Source organism: Hippocampus guttulatus, chromosome 14 (genome assembly GCF_054856545.1).
Source record: "Hippocampus guttulatus isolate MCC_2025c chromosome 14, RoL_Hgut_1.0, whole genome shotgun sequence".
Lineage (NCBI taxonomy): Eukaryota > Metazoa > Chordata > Actinopteri > Syngnathiformes > Syngnathidae > Hippocampus > Hippocampus guttulatus.
The window spans coordinates 6,015,819-6,039,516 of NC_141274.1; the positions used below are offsets into that span (position 1 = coordinate 6,015,819).

The window sequence follows — 23,698 nt, forward strand, 5'->3', positions numbered from 1 at the left end:
TAGGCTCCAGCATGCCCCTCACACCAAAACTTTAGTGAAGAGGGGGCATATTTGAAGCTTTTGCATGTACATTGAGAGAGTGAAAGCAAGCAACGCAAGATGCCAAATTGGTGTCCCTGTGTGCATGTGTGTGAGTGACACGTTTATTTGAGACAATTCCAAAATTGCCAGTCTTCTTCTACTCTCTGTCCATACACACGTCATCCAATCAAAGGCCTCCACTGAACAGACGCCACACCGACCACGCTGACCTCAACCTAGATTTTTTTATTTGTGCGGGAGAAGGGGTCGGAGGCCTTCGAAGCAAATATTTTCGCTGCTCCTCAGCCGACGTTTTCAATTGAAACTTCAGCCCCCAAGGGAGGTTAACTCAGCACCTCAAGATTCAGTAGATAAATCTATCTTGAGTAGACCCATAAAAAGATCTCAAGACTTGCCTGAAAAGACTTAGGAGGTCTGATGCTTTGGTTAGAACCTGCCACTTTAGGCTAATTTGAGCCATTTCTAGAGGACTCATTTTTTCCAGAGCATTGCGGCTAGTAGGATGATATTTTGCACCCCAGTACTCTAAAGAAAAGTGTCCTTTGTTTTTTGGGGAAAATTCAGCCCCTATAGCTTGTTTGACCAATTGGGTACGTGGGTATGTCTATTATGAGCAGCAACACAGAAATGTAAAAAAAAAAAAACAACATCCCTGAAAACACTCTAGAAATCTGACATTTTAGTTTGAAGTGGCCATTTTAAGGTCATTTTTAGGGGCCCCTCAAAGATGAATTTGCCTTAAACAGATACTGGAAAATTCAGCCCCGGAAGGCGGTTCAACTTTGCAAAGTGAAGTTTGATCAGCATGAAATATCATGAGTAACGGTAGATACACAAAAAAGTTTCAAGAAGACGAGAAGACATTTTCGGCTCGTTATGTCGGCTCGTTATGTCCACTTCTTGAAGTACTTTAAAGATTAACTTGTCCGAGTGAGATTTTGAGAATTCAGCCTCGTTGAGCAGTTTGACTTCACAGCATGAAATTCGGGAGACACATCTCAGGAAGCCAAGCATTAAAAAAAATAAAAGAAAATAAAAAACGCAGTCTTGACAGCCTGCCAACACTGGGTAAAAACATGAAAACTAATCCACATGGACATCTTGACTGTCTGATGTCAAGTATTACTTATAGCGCGTACAAAAGGCAGAGCATCCATTTTAAGAGAAAGACGAAGATCCTCAGTCAAGCTGCAGTCCAACGTGACGTCAATGTGAAGCCCCCCCAAAATCCTCCTCCTCCTCCTCCTTCCCCCCACGATGAACCCCGGTGTGACTATTTATAGCGACGATCCTCCCCCTGCGGGAGGAGATGACGCCCGGCCAGTGACACCACAAGAAAGAAATGAAAGAAAAGAGAGAAGCTGTGCAATCATTAAAAGATTTGGAGCCGCCAACAACACCAAGGCCTCATTAGGTTGACCACTGGAGGAAACAAGACGCCCCCCCAAGACCAAACCACCACGTCAACTCGAGGGAGACTACCGAGTTGACCTTGAGATCTGCATGTGATTAACTTGTGATCATTAATAACGAGGCGAGGCGTTCACTTGATTGACTGAAAATGAATGAACAAGAAACTAATCACTCATTTGTTCTCACTTAACATGACACATAATACGACGCAAACTAATGGCTACAAAGGAAGTTACGTGTGTGTCTAGTTTATATGCACAGTTTATGAGTGTGTGTAGTTCAAGTGCGTGTGCCATTGATGCACCTCTATTTCATGTGTGTGTAGTTTGTGTCTGCCGTGCATGCGTGTGAGTAAACTGTGCATGTAATTTACCTGTGTGTGATTTGTGCATGTACTGTAGCTTGCTTGTGTACTGCTTACACGTGTAGGTAAGTCACAAATGTGACCGCCACGAGTGTTACTTATAATGACAGCAAAGCATGGTGGTAATGCCGCTCTTCAACTGTGATCTCATTTTCAATCAACAACTGGTAAAATGGCCGCCACCAGAGATGGCCAAAAACGGGTGGATTTTACTGCTAAATAATATGCCACAAACGCAATATTAAAGAGAATGCCGTGTTTAGAATACTAGCAGTAGTAGTAGGTGCCTACATATTGCTGAATTAACACCGTTTGATCAGTGGGTCTCAACACATGTGAAGTGTCTCGTTCCATGTTATCTGCGCTTGCCTACTGGGCCATTTTTGTCCATTTGAACTATTTATGTTCTCTCGTGGCATTGAATCAATTACTTGTGTTCTCATACTTGTTCAAATCAACGCTGATCGTGTACATTCAGTTGTAATTTACATTTTTGACCAAATATTGACGCTGGAGGGAATGGTAAACTATTTTAGATTGGTGCAAGAAAAAGGGAAAAATTATACAACTTCATTAGAAGGTTGTGAGCTAAAGTGAGTCGGTCAGAGCCATGAAACTCAGCGGCTGGAAATTAAACCTAATCCGGACGTGGTGTGAAGTTTAAGCGTGTGCAGTCGTTACTCACACCAGCACGGGTCTGACGGCATTGTTCATGTTTCCGTAGGCAGCGCGTCCCAACAGTTCTCTGAAGCAGCTCTCAGCCAGCGTGGACGGATTCTCTTCGCCGTCTTGACTGGACACGCACGGGGTGCTCGGATGCCCCGCCCCCACCCTGACACACACAACAAAAACATCAAACTTTAGTTGGACTGCAACTAACGACTATTTTATAAACTGATTATTCAAGGGTGTCCAAAATTTCATGGATAACATGTACCAATGTTATTGGTAATCAGGATAGGTGTACTTTGAGTTTAGCGTCAAGTCTTGAAAAGTATTTCACAAGGCTGTCCATGGAGCAAAAAGTGCGCATGATGTCATGAGGCTACAAGCATCTGCTCGGATAAGGCGCCATTAAAGATGGCAGACAGTGGTGGTGCCGGGCCAATCCGAGCCAGATAATTGGACACCGTCGACATGTGGAGATGCTCTGGTAGGAACAGAACTCCTAGCGCAGAGAAATAATCACCCCTACCCTGGCAAAAGCTGCCAAAGGAGGAAGACAGAAAGAAAGGAAAATGTCTGGCCAGGTCTAAAAATAGATTTCTGTTGACATGGAATCTACTTCAGCAAGATGGCAAAAACTAATTAACTCAAAACAAAGCACCTAGACCTTCAATCATCTTTCCCCATTGAAATGACTGGAAATGCCATTAATCTGGTCCAGACTTAACCATTAAAAAACACAAAAATTGGGGTTTCCAATGAGTGACAATAGCAGCACTCCACAAAATTGGACTTTATGAAAACATACAGCAAAGGCATCATTCAGTACAATTAAAATAAATTAAACAGTTGTTCAATGCAGAGCATAAACAATGTACCAACGTGAGCACCGTTAGATCAGTGTACATGCTTGTATCTCAAGTTGGAGCTTGTAAGTCAAAGTACAAAAATAAATAAATAAAAGAGAAAAAAAAACCCATCAGACAAACGCCTTGCACCTTGAAAAACTCGTAAGTCACGTCGCTCGTATCTGGAAACGCCGATGTATTGTGGCTACACGAGAAATGTTGTCTTACCTGTCCATGTCGTCGGCGTCCTGCATGTTGAAGAGCATGGACGGGATGAGTTTGTCCATGTGCTGCGGCTCCCAGATGATGGCCTGCAGCTCGTCGTTGACCGTCTTTCGGACCACCCCTTGCAGACCCTTGATGCCAGCCACGCGGATCCTGATGCCATCACACAAAAAAAAAACAAAAAAAACAGTTGGGCGCAACATTATCTAGCACATTACAAACATTATCTAGTACATTCATCTCTACAAACCTACATTATTGCATTGGGTCATCACAGATGATACATATTTTGTCAAAACAAAAAAAAAGACATTGATACATCTATAATTGATATTCACAGTCTATATAACAATGTCTACACATTTACATGTTATCATCAACGCATGTATCAAACCATCTTTTATTGGAGAGAAGCACACCGCAAAAATGTATACAGTACGTATCTATATTTGATTTTAATATTTAAAGTCTGTATGTATACATCTCTCTCTCTCTCTCTCTTTGTATCCACTATAATAGAGATTAACATCTATAATCTAAATGTACATTAACGGTATATCCCGAAACGACCAATGATTTCAGGAAGACCACTGAAGGCATCGCCGATTTATGTACACAGCGGTGAAGCTAAGGTAACACAAGTGGTTGCTAAGCGAGCGGTCTCCTGCGAGCCAAGGTACCAACCTGGTCCTTGTGTCCGGGTCTTCGTGGGTGGAGTGGCACATGGCGCTGAACTGCGACACAAAAAAGTCGTAGCGGCGGTGGTAGGATGGAGTGTCCTCTTCAATGTTGGCAAACTTCACAAACTGGGCGCAATGGGGGGGGGGGGGGGGGGGGGAATCATCAGCAACAACTTAAAAATACCACTAACATGACCAAAAGCACCACTCTTATCAACATAATGGGAATTAGCAATTGTGAGAGGTCTCGAGTGGTTGGTTGGTAGTGGCTTTCAAGATTTTAAGCTCTTGTCAGCGGTTATTAGCAGTCGTTAGCGGTTTCTAGTGGTGGTTAGCTGTCAATGGTGGTCATAAAGTGTAGTTAGCAGTCATTAGCTGTTAGTGGTCCCTCGTCGTCATTCGCGGACTGTAGAGGTTGTTAGCTCTTATAAGTCATTAGTGGTGGTTAGCGACCATTAGCTGTTGTTGGCGGTCTCTCAATGTTATTAGCATATTTTTTTTTCATTAACTGTCATTCTTGATTGTTTCCTTCAGTAGCTGACATGAGCTATTGTTAGTATAAATATGAACACATATTTTTCTATATAAGTTAGAAATCACTCATCGGGGCCCGAAGAGGAGCCGCGGGGAAGGCAATATTTAAATGGCTACTTTGGCTTTGTGCCTAATGAGCAGCTTTCAAGCCGCCATCTTTTTCTTTTTCTTGCGCAGTGACGCATCACCGAGCCCACACACACTAGGCGCACACAAACACACGCGCGCACACCGGCTACACAACAGATGTGGCAGCTTTGTGAGGAAAATGTCATTAACCCGAGAGTGAACCCCAAGGCCCCACCCTGCCTCCAAGCTGCCCACTCCTCCATCAGCCTTGAAATACCACCGACAAAAAAAAAAAAAAAAAAGACCGCTCGCCAAAGAAAAGACCACTCATAAATAAAATATAAATCACACTGGTAAATAATGCAGCTCAGCCTCCTGTTGAGATGAACTGCCCATAATGGAGCAGGCCAAAAAAAAATAAATTAAAAATTGGAATGAGATTTTGGGCAGACGTCTGCCTCGCAGTCGCAAGATTCGGCGTTGAATCTCTGTTGGAACATCTGTGTGTATTTGTGCCGCGACTTCCCGCCCTGAAATTGACTGGCGACCAGTCCACCGATTTCTCCATGTGGCCTGGTAGTTACTTGTGTGCAATTTACTGTCTGTTCATATGTGCCTTAACTTGACTGACGACCAGTCCATTAGGTCTCCATCTAGCTTACATGGGACCAACCTATTATTTGTCTGTATGTTCTCTGAAACTGACTGGCAACCTGTCCATTGTTTGTCTGTGTGTTCTCACAGTGACTGATGGCCATTCAATTCTTTGTCATTATGTGGTCTGACACTGACTGGCAACCAGCTTGCACTTGAGTCGCGACCAGTTGATTGTTTCTCAAATGTGGCTAACTCGTGAATAAAATATCTGTCGATCCGTCTATTTTCCCTCTTTCGCACTGACCTTGAACGGTGTATGAAGGTCTGACATTTGCTGGCGGCTCTTGCAGGCTCATAATAATCCCAATAATTAGGCGCGTGATATGACAAAAGCCATTTTCAGAGCCAGCGTTGCGTTCAATTAGCTGTTTAAGCGTTAACGTGCACCTGCGGGCTGACTGGTCGCCTCCATTATATTGTAAAAAGGCCCCAAAAGAAGAAACTGAAAAGCTATTTTGCATTTGAGTGCTGATATTAACTCGGGGTGAGTAAGATATATATTGCCGTCACAATCATCGTCATCGTTGCTTTCACAATGTGCAATTTTACATTATCGGGTCTTAATACTGTTGCAAAACAAAACACAAACAGGTCCACTGATTGGGTGCAAAGTTAGGGGAGTGACAAATGTCCTCATTCGGTGTACGCAGACGCTAAAGGGCTAGGAAATAATAAGCCTTCCTTCTGACAATCAGTAAGCAGGCTGCAATCACGTGACACGGTGGCCCCATCCGAGACACAAGATGGGGTTGTTTCAAATCGAGGACGCATAAAATCGGCAAATTATCATTATCGAGTTTGTTGTTTTTGCAGTACCACCCTCGCTAATATAAACACGTGAACACAAATTCCCTGTTGAGATACAGTGTGTAGAATTCAGTGCCATTTCGCGGTAGACGTTTGTGCATTATGAAGCACGCTTACTACGGTGCCTCAGAGAGACCATACTTCAGTCGCCTACCAATAATTTCTTCAAGCAGATGTTTATCAGATAATTTCGTATCGACGTTTGGATATCGTAACATCCCTAGCTCGTAAGTTGGGGCACTCATTGATCAAGGTTCCTTTCTAACATACAGTATAAACAGAGCGGCCTCACCGAGTTGGTCCCCAGAACTTGCAGGTCCGGTTCCTTGGACTCGAGTAGCTTGGCCACCATGTGCAGGAAGCTTTCCACAAAGGGTTTGATGCTCTGCGAGTGGCAGGCCATCAGCAGCTGGTCCAGAGCCTCCATGGCAATCACCACGTTCCTGAGCACACACGTGCGCACATTGGTTTTAGCTTGCTAACCTTCTCGAGGGAGGAGAAAATGCAGTGCTGAGGCTAGCAAGCTAATCAGATAACACAAAACACCTACAAAAAGGTACCAATGTCACGAATGGCAACAATATGACACGAACATAATGCTAACACGGTGCAACATGGTGCTAACAAGACTAACATGGCCGCTAACATACCAAAGGCAAGGCAGTTCCATTATGCTAATGTGAGACTAACACAATGCCAAGGGGCAGGTAAGGTTTTTATTCCCCCATTCTTGTGGTGTGGGCCAACTGCTTCTTAATTGGCTGCATTCCCGTGTTTCGGAGTCCTTGGCCGTTGGTGCGAAATATTGAACATGTTTAATATTTTAAATTGTCTGCCCGGGAGTGGCCACAATGCTAACACCTGAGAAGGTTAGCTGCCTTTTGCTCATGTGTACTGTGATTGAACATTCTTCTTTCACCGTGACCATTTGGCAGGTCAATCGGGAGCTGAGGCAAACGCACAGCATTGCCCACGCAACTCACCCGTAGCGATGACGCACCACATCGCGACTGAGGCGCTCGGCCAGGTACGCTCCGATGCGGTCCAGCTTCTCTGGAGCTGACACGGCATAAAACGTCAGCTTCTCCATGTCCGACTTGCTCAGACCATCCTGAGCATGCCACAAGAACACATATAAGGATGCTAGCAATGCTACGTGTATAGTAGGGGGAATATCAAGTTGCAAGTACAACTTATGATTGAATGAAATAATGTGGAACCAGAGGAGAGATCATTTTGACTCCGGTTAGACAACTATCAACACATATTCACACCCGTGAGCTTCCTTTAAAGGAAAAGTCCTCCCATTTTGTAATTCACTCGTCATTTATTTGGACTTTGGAAAGACTTCTGAAGGTCTCAAGCTAGCTACAGTGTTAGCTACATGGCAATGTGTGTGCGTGTATATATATATATATATATATATATATATATAACATTTTTAAAATAATTGTAACCTCACCTTGGGGTCCTCAGGGAAGATGTTGTCCACCAGACGTTTGTAGCGAGGCCTCAGCGGCCCGCAGCAGCCGCAAACTCCTGCAACGCAACAAAGACAGCGCATCAGCGCTCAGGCTGCCTAGCTTCCGAAGTCCATTTGACTGATTTCTATCTCACTTTGTTCTCAATTGCATCTTGTATGCAACTTGTGAGACACTTTGCATCAAAGATACCAAAATGGAGACGTTCGCAGCTCGTCACGTCACGTCATTAATTCGGCTTGTTGATGTTCATTGTTATTCTGATGGTCAGTCCACCGTTTACCTAAGCCCCGACACTGACCGGCGACAGCTCCACCCTCATCCGAATTTAGCGGCGATAGACGCCAGCTCACCTCAACAAGACGCACGCTGGAGAAAAACGATGGCTGTATTGTGTCATATTATTTGTGCTCATGCCGACAGCATGAACGCTCTCTTGTGGGGCGATCTGCGGCTGTGACTTCCGCAGGAACCCCTCATCCATCATGGTGTACCGAAGTTACCACCTGCACGTCGAACGAAGGTCAACAGGGGATCGGAGGATTTCATTACCGAGCAGCCTTTGGACTCGCTCGCCCGGCGGGTCTTCACTCGGGCGCCGACTAGAAGAGGCTAATTGGCTGCCTTTGGTCGTCACAACAACAGAACCGGCATTTAAACAATGATTAGGATGCTCCTTGTTACTTATGGCACGGCTGATTTGCATCTCACCTGCTATTTTCATTTACCTCTGCTGGCATGAATCCTCATTATTGCAATTATTATTCTCATACGCGGTATTGACCCCGCCGGCGAGGTTAGCCGCCTTTTGATGAGGAGGAGAATGACGATGAAAAGACGTGCTGCTGAAAGTTGATGTGACACGCGGTGAACTCACTGCGTGCCATCTTCCCGTAGTGCCGCTTGATTTTGTTTGCGACTGCTGAAACATCATCTAAAAATCAATCACTCAATAAATAATACCTTCAGTGTATAACGAGCAGTAAAGACAAAGAAGCAGCAGAGGTGTGGGCAGAAGTCGACACTTTTGTCGACCGATAGAACATCATTTCATTTGACCTACGAGATCTCAGCAGCACTTGGTCATGCGTGAAGGTCCGGTCGGCCTCAGCGCGAGAAACCCGTCCGTACGCCCTCCCCGCACGGCCACGCAATCGGGCGCAGAAGGACGACATGGCGGCGAGCGATCACAGGCGACGTCGGCTATGCGAGTGACGGAGGAGCGGTCGCAACAGCCGCACGCCATCGTGATGACATCATCCGCGCGCCCGCACGGGTCAACTTTCAGGCTTTTGAAAAGGCAACGCCGCAGGCTGCAAGGTGAGCCGCAGCGCCAGGGTTCAGGTTGCTTACGCACAAGTAAGACGAGACGAGGTGTGAGCGGTTTACGTGCCACATACATATACTGTATATACGCTGGGAAAAAAATGTGTGCGTAAAAATCCTTCCTTAAGGGATATCTTGAACATGATATAAATGCCAGAAAATTTCAAATGTTAAATATTTACTTCAATTTTTACACTGCAAAAAACTGTCATGGAGGGTCAATTTCCAAGTATGTCTTTCAAATATGTGTCACCCACCATGTAAGTATGTTGCGTGTCAAACTGACATATTGAAATTGTTTTAAAATAAAAGAAAATATTTCTGTATGTGGGAAAAAAAACTGGCTTCATTTTTATGAACTTTTTTTGAAATAACTTGAATTCTTTATGAAACTGCAACATAGAAACAGATAATGTGGGTTAAACGGCTGATTGAAACAGTAAATCATTCCATTTTTTTAAAGAAATAATCAAGGCCTTTATTTTGGATTTCCAAAATTGAAGAAATGACTTTCAGGCAAGTAAGGTCTTCGGAACAGATGCCAGTAGTGTATGATGCTGCATGCTTGTGCAAACACAAAAACAAACAAATCATATCTTCTCTTGGTTTTTTTTTTAACTGAATGTCATGTACAAAACGTGCCGCATGTGTATCATGATCTCGACAGTTTGTATCGACTCCTGAGGTGCTTCCTGCCGTGGGAAATCATTTCGAAATCGATAAGACTCCACTTCTGACATATGGAAATTATCTTTCAACATCACACACACACACACACACACACACACACACACACACACACACACACACACACACACACACACACGGTAAATCATCATGCGTGAGATTAGAGAAGCTTCGCTGTGAATCCCTTCACCTTTGACGAGGAAGACAACGCAGATGCAATGTTTCGTACACGAATTGGATGATGCACGCGCACGTGAGCGCCACAGTGTGAGGCGGGATGTCTCATCTGGAGATGATAATGTGTCAAGATGATGTCGTCTGCTCGAGGAGGAAGGCCCCCCGTGGTAATTCAGATCAAGAGAGCTCAGGGTGGCCGTGCTTCATTCAAAGATTGAAAAAAAGTGGGACGCGAAATGTTGGCCGCTCCTGGAGGAATGAGGAGGAGGAGGAGGAAGAAAAAGGAAGATACCTGCAGACACCGCAGTGGGAGCTCACAAGATGTCCCAATGAGGAAGAGCAAAGAAATGAGACTGATGACGAGGAGGTAGCAGACAGGTGAGCAAGGATGAAATTAAAGGTAGAAAGGGGGGGGGGGGGGCGACAAAGAAAAGGACGCAATGAAAGGACCGAGGGAAGCAAAGGAAGCAAAACAGCAGGAAAAGAAAAAAGGAAATTAGTTCATGAACGGAGGCAAGTACGTAACAATGAAAGTGACGCTTGCAAGGAATGACAGGAGGAAGGGAGGGAAGGAAAGGAAATGAGGATGAAGGAAAGGAAGCGCGAAAGGACATAAAGGAAACGAGTTCATGAACAGGCAAGGAAGCAAAAGAATGAGCGAAATATGCACGGAAGGAAAGACAAGATAAAAAGTAAAGGGGCTCAAAAGGATGAAAGAAATTGGAGGGACTCCATGCGGAGGATGCAATGTGAGAAAGAAGGGATGCAATGATGGGGTGCCGTTGAAGGGCACGAGACAAGGATGAACGAAGGAAACGAGGGACGTGTGAAAAGTGATGGAAGGCGGAATGGACGGACAGAACAAAGGAGAGGAGTCGATGAAGGGAGACACCAATGAAAGCCGAGTAGGAAAAGTAGGAAAGGATGGAAAGGCAAAACAAAGGAAAGGAGTTGAGAAAAGAGCAAAGGAAAGAAATGAATGGAAGGGAAGCTTGGCGGAAAAGACAAGACAGGCACGTGGGAAGCAAGTGAGGGCGGCGTGCACAGAAAAGCTGCGCGTGGACGCCTCCTGTATTCGACTGTCAGCCTGCTTACTCAAAAGAGCTCGGCCCATCAACGGCTGCATGTTTTGTGTGTGTGTGCACGTTCACTTCCTCAAAAGACCGAGTATGGACATTCAACTAGAAGCTTGTGTGTGTGTGTGTGTGTGTGGCACAACAGCAGCGGGCGGGACTTAATGAGGCATGAAAGACAAGCTCAAAGTCCTCCGGCGCTTCAAGCTTTCTGCCAATCAAACATCTGCTGTCCTGCAGAAGCAACATGAGTGGCCAACACGCGTGCGTCTGGGCGCACATACACTCACGCACTCGAGCACACACACTAATTAACTCACACTAAACCAGTGGCGCCACACGGACACCAAAACACACCAATCCACATGCACGGCAACAATGCACGCACGCACGCACACACCAAAGCTTAAACTAACTAATGCATGCAGTATATGCAGACATAAACACACACAAAAGAGCAACACACACACACACACACACACACACACACACACACACACGCACGCATGGCAAATGCTGCGACCTCATCAGTCTGCGCCCTCACTTCCTGCGGTTGGAGCACCCGTCTCCCACCTGGATGCGGGGATTTGATTGGACGTTGAGTGAGAGCTGTTTGAAGGCTTGCGATGAAACAGCAGATGAATGGCTGTCAGCCACCATGCTGGGAAGCTTCCACACTGACACACACACACATACACGAGCTTCTAGTTGAATGTCCATACTCGGTCTTTTGAGGAAGTGAACGTCCGCACACACACACACACACGCACAAACGCACACACACACACAGAGCAGCTTCCTACCTGACTCGTTGTTCTCAGAGTCCATTTTGCAGATGATGAAGGACCGCAGGGCCTGTCAAGCGGACATTGATCTCTCTCTCTCTCGCCCTCTGTCTCTCTCTCACACACTCTCACTTTCTCTCTCTCTCTCTCTCCATCGAGCACTCGCTTTCTCTCTGACCTTGCAGTGTTTCCCCTCAGCATATTGCAGGTGAAGCTGCAGTGCTACACAAGGCAAAAGCGCACTACTGGCTCATCAACAACACACGGCACACACTCACATACTCATACCTGTCAACTTTTTGGACCGCCAACCTGTATAAACTACCAAAAAAATCCTTATAAAGAGCAAAAAATCCTTATAACATACCAAAGCATTTTATATGTCAAAATAACGGCAGAAAAAAACCCACGAAATTTTCAATGATATTTATTGTAGATCTCCATAATACAATGTCTGGTTAATGTCTAATCATCATTCTACTTAGTGGCATTACTGTGTTCAGAGTTGTATTCAATGTTCAGAATCCGTATGATTTGTGCGATACGGCCATATACGCAAGATTCACCACAAAATCCGTATGAACTATGGCTAAACCGTACGAGTTGACAGGTATGTATACTCACACACCCATGCATGCACAAAAACAAGTCAACACGCGGACGCACTGAGCGCATGTTGTTTTAATCATTCTAATGGAGTGCAATTATGCCGACTGAGCAAGTTCAGCGCGCTTGCACGTTCTGGAGCCATTATTGCAGCAAAACCATTTCCAAATATGGGTAAAGAAACGTTATCCCTAACCATAGTCGCCAATGCGGAACATGAATCGACAAATGTGGACTAAAGTCACAAATATGTAACGTTTGCAAATGTGTACATTGATTTGTATGCGTAAACACATGATGAAATATGTCCATAAATCTGTGTGTGTGAACGGTAAACACCGATCCCCTTCATCGGCTGTGTTCTCGCATGTGACTTTTGCTACAGTCGAGCTGTACACGACTCACCAATGCGTGCGGCGTTTTGCGAATGCCTATCTGGCGAATTCGTGTGGCTCCGAAGCTTGACATTAAGACCATATTTTTACTGCAAAATTCCTCATTGAATGCCAGGAAAACTCCACAGGAGTTCCACCATCATTTCCATGTTTAAAAAAATTCCCACATCGCCTTAACCCAGCAATTTTCAACAAAGTTTCATTCCATTCCAACGACAAAATATTACCCATACTCTAAAAATCCCCCCCCCCCAAAAAACATCTTTCAATTTCAAATCCCACATTTTTCTACATTAAATTTCCCACATGAAGCCATATTCTCCATTATTCCCTATTGCTTCAACACTTCTTGACGGATTCAAAAATTCCAATTAAAATTCTGACGTCCCAAAAATTCCCCCATTCCATATTTTCAGTCTTTTTTTTTTTAAATTGTGCCACATAAAGACAACTGTTAGATGATTCCCAACTCCTTTAAAAGTTCTTGACCAATTCAAAGCATTCCAAAAACCAAATATTTTCCCCATATTTCCAAAATTGGCCTCAAAATATAATTTCACAGCATTTCAATTCTTCAGCTTTACCATTTTAATGCAAAAACTGCATCATCAAGTTACAAAATTATAAATATCCATTTTGTTTGCTTAAAAACATATCTGCATTGGGGGGGTTTTCTTGGCTGGATTGGATAAGATGGCATTACAATTCATTCCAATTGGGAAACACGACTTGAGTTTTCTGAGTTCTCAGCACGGTCACGGCCACCCGCATCTCAAGGCGGCAGCGTACGCGGAAGGCAATTTCCCAGCAGGCCTCTCTCGCTCCTTGCGTGAAGCCATTTCCATTGGCGGCTGCGGGTGTGTGATTTAATTGAGGTGCTTAACACATTGAGGATAAGCAGCGCCTCGAGACGGCAGGCGACACGTGTTGCGCTTATTAATAGCAGCCATCAACTACTTCCAGTCTCGGAGGCTCAAAGAAACAGGCGCGTGGAGGCCGCCCGCTTCAATCATTGTAATAAGCCTCAACAACTCCTAATATGCGACATGAACTAAAGCAGGGGCGTCGCCAACCACCGGCTGTAATTTGGCTAACCAAAGTTTTCCCCGAGCAGGTTGTTTATAAACAGTGACAAGTGACAAGTGGCCACCATTTTAGTTGACTTTTTCTCAAAAACATGAAAATCCTGCAGAGCAAATACATTTAGGGAAAAACAATTGATGACTGAAGTACACAAATAATTCACTGCCCTTCTCACCAATAATCTTCCATTTGAGCTTTTTACATGAAGGCGAGTCTTAAAGTCAAGTGATGGCGGTTTTTATTTTTTTTCTTGACTCGTCAACTTTGGAATTTAAGATATCCTTTATTCGTCCCACAATGGGGAAATTTACAGTCTACAGCAGCAAGATTGTGGGTAGAACGAAGAAAGAAGAATTTCAGCTCATACGTGCTTATTGGTGGACATTTTGAACTGAAACTTGCCAGCCAATCAGAGAAGGGCTCCCCAAGTAACAGCTTGTATGAAAGGTTTGAGGAGATCTGTTGAGAAATAATCTTTTTTTTTTAACTCTAATTTGAAGCATTTTTCAACCACATTTGATGTGATATCACAAAAACAAACAAGGCTACAGGAAGCCAACGTGTAATTTTCTACATTCTTACTGCAGTAAACTCGTCACCTTACAGATCATATTAAAAAAAGTTTCATTTCCTCAAAGCAAAAATGAGGCGTCACTATTTTAGAATGAGGCGGCCCAGTGGGCCAGTGGTTAGTGCGTCGACCGTCAACCGGTTCAGGGTGTTCCCCCCCACCTACTGAAGACAGCTGGGATAGGCTCGAGCACGCCCAGCAAGTGGATCATCTGGTCAGGAGGCACAATTTGAGAACCAGTGCACTACTCCGTATCAGTGTCGCTCACAATGATGAATACATTTTCCAGAAAACAATCCCTCTAAAGACAGTCCAAAATATGTGTTTGAGAATTAAACAGTGGCTGGAGAATACTGTGACCCTTGCCAGGTTTCTGCTCACACAGACGTTAAATTTAGCCGCTGTGCATCTTTCCCAGACACTAATCCGTCTTCCCGGATGGGCAAACCTCTAAATCATTCCCGACAGCTTTGTCGCTCGCAGGTCACACAGGTGTGCTCCTGGGGTGAGTTCACCGCCAGACACTCAAAACAGCTGTCGGAGTTTAACAAAATGTCAATCATCCGTCGTCACGCCGTCAATCCTTGACCGTGTGACCGGCACGGGCAGCGAAGTCCAAAGTCCGCTTGCATGGCCTGGCTTGTCAATCAACTCCGCTGAACTAAGGTTTGTGTTGCACTTAGGAGTTGTTGGAGTGGACAACAAACTGTGTCAACAATTGTGTAGATTTTTGAGTGATTTTTCTTTTTACTGTATACAAACAAGTTTGAATTTTGAGCTCTGCGCCTTCATTGTAGAATCATTTGTGCCACAAAATGCGTAATTAACAGCAAGAAAAATAGGTGGAGAAGTTCCTCAACTAGAGATGTGACAAAGAATGATTTGAATCAGAAAAAAAAAACGGTTCCGATTTAAAAGATGTAACTGCATCGGCTCGAAGCCTTTAAAAGATATGCATCGTATCGTCCTTATTGTAGGTTATATGTTTGAAGGAAATACCACATTTACAGTGGAAATACCACATTTACAGTGACAAACAGCTTAAAGAAAGCACGCTTCACCTCTTGTTCGAAAAACTACAGAATCAAAGAGTGAGAACAAGTGCAAGCAAATATTTTTCAAAGTGTGTCTCAATAAGATGAAGTGTTTTTAATGAACATAAATATGTTCAAAGCATCATGTAGACAACGCTCACCAAATTATTTTTAATTTGGTCTCCCTGTATTTTTACTGGAACTCACAATGCTTTAGAACACGTCTTTTAATAAGTTTGGATCAGTTTAAAGCGTGTTGTACAGGCTAACCCATTTGGAAAAAAAAATGTTCACATAGTCTGTAGATCGCGGATCTTTTCGAATCGCGGCTGTGTCCGCGGTAAACGAGGGTTGTTTGTTGTTCCAAACAGCCTACCCAGCCGCCGGGTACCAAAACGCACCACTAAATTTTGATCTTGGAAATATAAACATTCGCGATCACGTCTCACGTATTTTGTCATCATTCAATTTATAATTCTTTTTTGGTCTTACCTGCTGGCATGCTGGCGACGTCCAGGTGCCGCAGTGGCTAGTTAGTTAGCCTCCATGTTCCCTCCTGCCACCTGGCATCGGAATGGCTGAGACGACCACTTCCGCGTCCTGACGGCACCCGACCGACTGTCGCAGTCAGCACAGCGTGCAAAAGTCGGCGTCGTCAGCGACACGAGCCGATCCGGCTCGGCGAACGAGCAGCCTGCCGAGCGGCCGGTGGACGATTAGCCGCTCGAGCTAACGTCTGAGCACCACCGCTCAACTCCGACTCATTGGGGTATGGACGAAAAGAGGGAGACCTTCACCGGGCGAGGACGCCTGTGGACGATCACAAGACAGACGCAAGCCCCCCAGTCGGACTCGCTTCAGACTTCCTTCTCGTGGGAGCACAACACGGAAGTGTTTCAACTATAAGCGGAATTACACCCCAACCCCCCGCAAAAAAAAAAAAAGAAAAACAAAAAAAGGAAGGAAAAGACATGAAAACAACTCCGCGCTCTTGGCGTGCACGTCCCCCGGGTGACACTCAAACAACCGAGGGTCCGTGAATGCACTCTGATGGAACGCTGACTCGCGCAGGTGTGGAGGGCGCGCGTGCACGAGAAATAACGGTAAGGTGACGTCATCGCACTACCCCATGCATGGCCCCGTATGCTCTTTCTTGGCTATTCGTTTGTTTTATCACAGTATCGGTTTATTTATTGATTGCTCAGTTGACTTTGATCCTTTTACAACCAATAAAATCAGGAAGAAGATTTATCTTTTTAGGGAAGATGACAAATGAAAGGTTTTGGCATATCAGAGCCACTGTTTATTTCGAATGATCCGAGAAAAACACCATTTTGCCCCCTCCACCCCAAACGTTCAGTTTTTTTGTCATAAACGTGCTCAATTTCACATTATGACGAGATCAATTTCACATTTCAATATGATGAACTTCACGCTTTAACTTGATTAAGATTAAGATATCCTTTATTTGTCCCACAATGGGGAAATTTACAGTCTACAGCAGCAAGATTGTGGGTATAAGTTTCCCTTTTAACATCATAAGTTATCACGCCAAAACCTGATAGGTTTGACAGCCACAAGAGGTGTAACTGACTTTAGTATGCTTTTTCTCCCCTTGTACCCTTTGATACTGAATCAGGACAGTTAAGTAGAATGCAGAAAAATGGGCTGTCTCCGATCTGCTGAAGAACAATCGGAAAAAATGGAAGAGGTGTGCAACCAGTCCTTGCAGATGCTCGGTGTCGATTTGTCTCAAATGAAGTGTGTGAGTAACTTTATCCTCAAATATTTCTATCAGGAATACGTGTGTTGCCCCACAACAGCGTAGAGGCTTATTAGCAAGCATGCTACCACTAAAAATAAGAGCAGGCCACGCTAGTTGAGTGTAAAAGTCGGTTGTGCTTTTTAAGCTCTTAAAGACCTTTTGGATTTAGGGCCGATTATAGGATCAGACATGTCTCTTCAAGGCAAACGACTGACATCTGCAAGTAGGGCTGACCACTGTCAATACACATTTCGCTTTTCAAAACAGGGTGGCAGTAGCAGCAGCATGTTATCATACGGCTCTAGTCCCATTAAAAAAAAAAAAAAGTTGCAAATCGAAGACCTGTCTGAAGCAAAAAAAAAGGAAATGGGGAAAAAAGCATTGATTGCAAAGTGAATGAAGTGTCCAATTACACTGAGGTGGAACAAACACTGGGCCTGCACGCTATAAGCTTTTGGAACGAAAAAAAAAGACCTCCAAAAAAGGACGAGTCTGATCATTTTTTACAATATTATCAGTTATGAAAAAATGTTCGTTAATGAAATAAAAGAAAAATGGAAATGCTTCGAGAAAAACGAAAGCTAACTGAAAGTACATCCAGTGTGTAGACCCCACTCAGCCAAAGTCAGCCTGGCTTGGCCCCCAGTTCCCCATCATCCGAATGAGGAGAACAGCTATTGTGAATGGTCATCCTAACGAACATTATCAGACTGGAATCTTGTTGCTATTTATGTCACAAAGCAGCCGTTCGCTTGGCATGGTTGCCATGGTAACAGCTCCTGAACGGCACAGCATGGAGGGTTTATTTTTCTTTCTTTTCATCGAGTCGCTGTTGCCATCGAGCGGGAAGTCGCCGGTCGTTGGAAGATGACCGACATGACAAAAATAGGTGCAAATTTCAGTCAGGGCGAAGCCATGGTGACCGATCCGAGTCTCCCGCCGTTCACCACCGAGCGGGACAATGCTCCCGAGTCGATGCCGCCTGTCCGTGAAAGTGCCAATCAAAAGAAAATCTTTTAGCTGTGACGTCATGCTTCCAGTTGTGTCATGTCGCACTTGAGCCAAAAACAGCGTACCTCTCGTTTCACTATCTTTAAGTCACATTTGCCACTATTGATGTTTTGACATTTGAAAAATGACATTGCGCCACTTAGGGCACACAGTAGCTTGGTTTTCAAATGACCTCAGCGAGAGTCCTCGGAGAGTGTGTCACACGGTTCTTATTTGGGTCCCCTCTTATTTGCAATTGCCAGTGGACAACCACATACTCTCAATATAAATATATATAATGGCCAACAATTTTTTTTTTGTAAGTGAGAATACAATAGCATGGTTCAATAAAATAGAATGGGCGTGCTGAAGCCTATCCCAGCTGTCTTCAGGCAGTGTAAGGTCGACAAATATGATATCTGCTTTCGATTCGCATTGGTGGTGCTCTTATCACTCATGTGGAATGCTTGTTGACACCTCAACACCACCTAAATTCAGGCGGTGTCAGGATTCCCGGTTAGCGCAGCAAGCCACGCGCTAACATGCTAACAAAGTGTTAGCCTTCACGCTCCACATTCTATTTGTGTTTCAGTTCATTAGCACTTTGCCGCCGCCGCCAGAGAATTCGCATGAAATTCGATGCGTTTGGAACGCTCATGTGCAATATTCAGATGTGTTACTACTGTGCGGTATTTCATGTAGTGGTCAATGCTACAACTCAGACCACCATTCTATTGTTTACCTTCTTGCGTTACTATTCATGACATTACTACTACTTATCTTTTGTTGTAAGTAGCCAGAAGGTACACACCTTCTTCCTCTCAAAAACCCACCCCAAAAATCCCCACATGCTGTTAAATGAGTCAGTAATGAATGAATGATTGTGAACAGAGCCCAATGACATCACCGGTGCAAAGTTGAGCCGGTGGCCCAAACAAAGTGTCGGTGTCAGGCACGCGCACGGGAAGGCCGCGGGTTTCGATGGCTTCAACTGGCTTCCGTTTGCTCTTCTCGTGACATCCTCGCCATCGCGGGGGTCCGCCAGAGCAACAACCATGTTGATGAAGTGACATCTCATACCACGTCAGCTGAGGAAACGCTAAGGCGAGAGCGGGATCGCGGGGAGGAGAACCAGGACGTTGTGGAGGTTGAGGTTGGTCTGGAAAGTGAGATCAAATACACCCCTTTTCCACCGGGGGAAAAAAAAACAACTTAGTGCTCATTTGGTGCCAGTGCTGCTCTTAGTTGGTGCTTAACAAGTTCTTACGAAGAAGATGTTTAGTTTTACACTGGCAAATAGCCAAGTAGGAGCTACGTCATTACATCATCGTAAAGCATCCAGACGTCACTGCTTAATAATAATAATAATAATAGATTTTATTTATAAGCGCCTTTCAAGACACCCAAGGACACTTTACAATAACAAAAAACACAAAACAATACGGGTTGAGCAGCGGCAGCCAAAACGCGCCAGCGTTCACTCAACCCGAAAGTCAGAAAGAAACAAGGGAGGGAGGGGGGGAGAAAAAAAAAACCACGCTCCAACTACCCTCATTTGATGTCGACGTTTACCCAAGCGCGCCTGCGCTATTAATAATAATTATTATCTTCAATCCTCGACATCTGCAATCATCATGATTTATTTTGCATGCATTAATATACATAAATAATAGTTGAGCTAATTATAATTGAATCAACTATAAGGGAAAAAAATAGAAATGCGGATGATTATTTTATTCAAAGAAACAATTTTAAATGTTTTACATACTTAGGTTTTTTTTTTTTATTACTTGGCAGAGAATCATGTCAAAACGTTTTGCTTCTGAATAATTCTCGCTCAGCAAAAATTCTGGAGTCATCCGTTCTTCTTCTTGCTTGTCAGCCTATCAGAAGCCAGGATTGAGTCTACATCCGTGAAAGTTGGAATATTCATGAGCTTGTTATTTAAGAAGCTCTTGTGATCAGATTGGCGACGAGTTAAACGTAATCACTTTTTTTTTTTAATCTCATGATCCGCACGCTTCCGAAAAGTGGACAGATGATACGTAAGCTTCTTATGTCGTCGCAGTTTACAAGCGCCAGCAACAGATTTGACTTTCTTTTTTTTTTTTTTTTCCTTCTTCATTTAAAATGAATATCATCTCATTCGGACTCATGACCAACATTTGAAAATCTGCATGACTTTTTTGGGGGGTTCACTTTTTTACTTTGCCACAAAAATAAGTTTAGTTGAATTTCATTTAATCCATTATGCGCATAATTACTCATCGGAAATTCAATATAACCAGGTTCGAATATTAGTACTATATTGTTTATGTAGCATTGAACATTATTGCTCGATCATGCCACTTGAAAAATGAGAAAAAGACGTTTTTAAAAAAAAAAAACTTATTTACTGCATTGAATGATATTATTTGGGTAAAGTGGTTGCATTTTTGACTCAACACGTGAACATACAAGTCATTTGTGATTTCTATACGCAGCACGAATTCATTTGTCACACCTTGAAGCAATTGAATGTCTGACTTGGCCACCCGAGGGCAATAGAAAACGGACGGACGGATGAGTGAATATACTGCATGAGGATGTTGCAGCGGAATGGCTCCACTCCTTGCAGAGGATAAAGAATATATCGCACCCTTTGGCCAACCTGTCGAAACGTGCTCCACTTCATATTTTTTTTTCACAAATTGATGCTTCCCCATGTGGGTTTGTTATTCTTGTCAAACGATGACGCGACAGAAAGTGTTGAAAAGAGCTTGCGCTCGTTGACGATTTTGATTTTGGAGGGACCTGCTTTTCTTCCTGTCGTCATTGTGGCAGCGAGAGATGCTGACCTTTGGTGAGCTTTCCGCATCTGTTCAACTCGTCAATCAAGCAGTCAAGCATTTTGGGCTTCTTGTTGTATCAATACAGGGATTTGTCAACACAGCTCGCGCATGCTCATTTTTCTCATCTTCATCCTCATCCGCTGCATTTCCTCATTATCATCATCTTCTACTTCTTCATCCTCCTCATTCTCATCGTTAGACTCCTCTTCTTCATCTTCATTCTCCTCTTCCTTCTCTTCATTCTACTTCTCTTCATCATCCTCCTCATCCTACTTTTCTTCCTCATTTTTATATTCGTCATCCTCCTAATTCTTCTCGTCTTCACCCTCATCTTAATCTTCCTCCTTACCCTCCTCTTCTTTATCTTCCTTCTCCTCTTCATGCCCCTTCCTACTCCTCCTCTTTATCTTCCGCCTCACCCTCTTAATCCTCCCGATCCTCTTCTTTTTCTTGTGGTTCCGTTGTGCGCGACATCATGCTGCAGCACATGGCGACACGTGTCCCGCACGTGGACGTCCATGCAGTTGCCGTGACGTCAATGGCTCGTAAGTGCAGTGGACCGCACAAATGTTTCCGCATAAAATGTGGTGGGCGGCACGGTGGTCGACTGGTTTGCACGTTGGATTCACAGTGCAGAGGTACAGGGTTCGATTCCGGCCCCGGTCTTCCTGTGTGGAGTTTGAATGTTCTCCCCGTGCCTGTGTGGGTTTTTTCCGGGTACTCCGGTTTCTTCCCACATTTTAAAAACATGCATGGCAGGTTAATAGAACACACTAAATTGTCCCTCGGTGTGATTGTGAGCACGGTTGGTTGTTCGTCTATGTGTGCCCTGCGATTGGCTGGCCATCAGTTCAGGGTGTCCCCCGCCTACTGCCCGAAGACAGCTGGGTTAGGCTCCAGCAACCCCCGCGACCCTTGTGAGGAAAAGCGGATGAAAAAATTGATTAATGGATGAAATGTCTTTTGCTCACATTTGCCACTTTTTCATCAGGCAGACTGAGGGAAATTATTTTATTTTATTTTTTTAGGGAACAGCAAAATGGACAAGTGCTTGCAAAGTCTACCTGGCGGTTCCGAGGTTTGGCTTGGAATATGGGCTCCACCTTTACATGTGTTCAGCGGGGATTTGACCTCCCATGTTAGAATGTTAGCTTCTCAGTGAAGACGAAGAAAATGCGCATTTGGCCACAATCACTGGCAGAGCTATGACCAGTCAATTGTTTGTTTACATACTGTATGCCCTGGCATGAACCGACAACCAATCCTTTGCCCTGACATTTCTTTTCAATCATGATCAGCCAAGTTGAATTTCCGCTCAGTTTTAAATTGCTGTGTGTGTGTGTGCGTGTGCATGTGTCTGCGTGTGAGTCCTACCCTCCTCCATCCATTTGCTTCCTCATCGTCATCCTCACTTCGCCTAATTGTGCTAAAAGCATCCCAAAAGCGTGCTCGCCTCAATTGTTTCCTGGCCTGAAATTATTTTTGTTCGGATTATTCTTCTGATAAGTACATAATTCATCAGCCATCTATCAACGTTGTCGTCAAGGCAAGCACTGGGAAAAGGGACACACAACATTTTTTAACTCCTTACAATGTGTGTGCGTGCGTGCGCGTGTGTGTGCGTGTGCGTGTGCGTGTGTGTGTGTGATTGCTTTGTTTGTTTTCAATTCTTTCTCATATTTTATTTGGATGATTTGTGATTCATAAATTTATGATGAATAAACCAGTTTAAACCTGTTTTTAGAATATGTGAGGAAGCTGGACTACCCCGAGAAAAACTTTTTTCTTCAGGTACTTTGACTAACACGCTAGCTCCACACAGGAAGCTGGTATTCAAACACACAACTTTTAATTTGTGAGGTTAATGCGCTGATCACTTCGCACGGTTGGCCACCTAACATTAGTGATGGGCGCCTACTGAAACCAGGTACCAGCAATGGGTTCTGCTGCTAATGTCAGCCACCGATACTTAAAGGGCAAGTCACGTCAAAATATTCCTGACAACATTCTGTTCTATGCGCCCCCACTAGTCTAAACATGACATTCCGAAAAATATCTGCCTTTGTGGACTATAAATGAAACAGCAAATTCCATCTCCATCATCTCAGGGGACCACCATTTTGCCTCTTGCTATCGACTGAAAATGACATCACAGTGCCCAAGGGCTCAGCTTGCAAACATCATTTGACCAAACCCAGACAACAGGTGAGCCTTGACGGTCAATAAAAAATAAAACGAGGAAGTCCTTCCCAGCAGTGGGTGTTGTACTTCTTGGTTTGACTCATCAGGTTCGTCACTTTACGGTTTTGCAAAATCTTCATCATTCTCTCATTTATCCTGCTTTTATTTGGGGGTTTCATTTTGATTTGATTTCTCTAGATCTTGTTTTTAAACCCTAATGTATTTGTTTCTTGTGTGTGAACGCTGCTAGAAAAAAAGCTCGCCTCCCTCACCGGCCTTAATCGATGCTATGCTAATATTAGCATGTAGCATGTGTGTTTTTTTTTGTTTTTTTTTACATACTGTATAAAGATGCGATGACCTTTCATTTCTTTGCAAAGGAAACAAAAGCGGGTAAACCGGCAGCGA

The 23,698-nt window shown here is 44.1% G+C and overlaps 1 protein-coding gene across 3 annotated transcripts in view; it reads right to left on the reverse strand.

Annotated features, from left to right (window-relative positions):
• The window catches only part of efr3a (EFR3 homolog A (S. cerevisiae)), a 35,708-nt gene extending 19,159 nt beyond the window's left edge, over positions 1-16,549 (reverse strand). Inside the window, exons 1-7 of one of the 3 annotated variants that reach the window (XM_086129636.1) lie at positions 16,016-16,548; positions 7,768-7,844; positions 7,289-7,416; positions 6,598-6,748; positions 4,243-4,364; positions 3,562-3,711; positions 2,505-2,651 (exon numbers count right to left, since the gene is read on the reverse strand). In XM_086129636.1, coding sequence (XP_085985762.1) covers positions 2,505-2,651; positions 3,562-3,711; positions 4,243-4,364; positions 6,598-6,748; positions 7,289-7,416; positions 7,768-7,844; positions 16,016-16,025 — 785 coding nt within the window. In that variant the 5' untranslated portion in view covers positions 16,026-16,548. Of the gene's footprint in view, positions 1-2,504; positions 2,652-3,561; positions 3,712-4,242; positions 4,365-6,597; positions 6,749-7,288; positions 7,417-7,767; positions 7,845-16,015 lie in introns of all 3 variants that reach the window. The other 2 variants (XM_086129638.1, XM_086129637.1) reach the window with 2 other exon arrangements.
• Between the last annotated feature and the right edge of the window lie 7,149 nt (positions 16,550-23,698).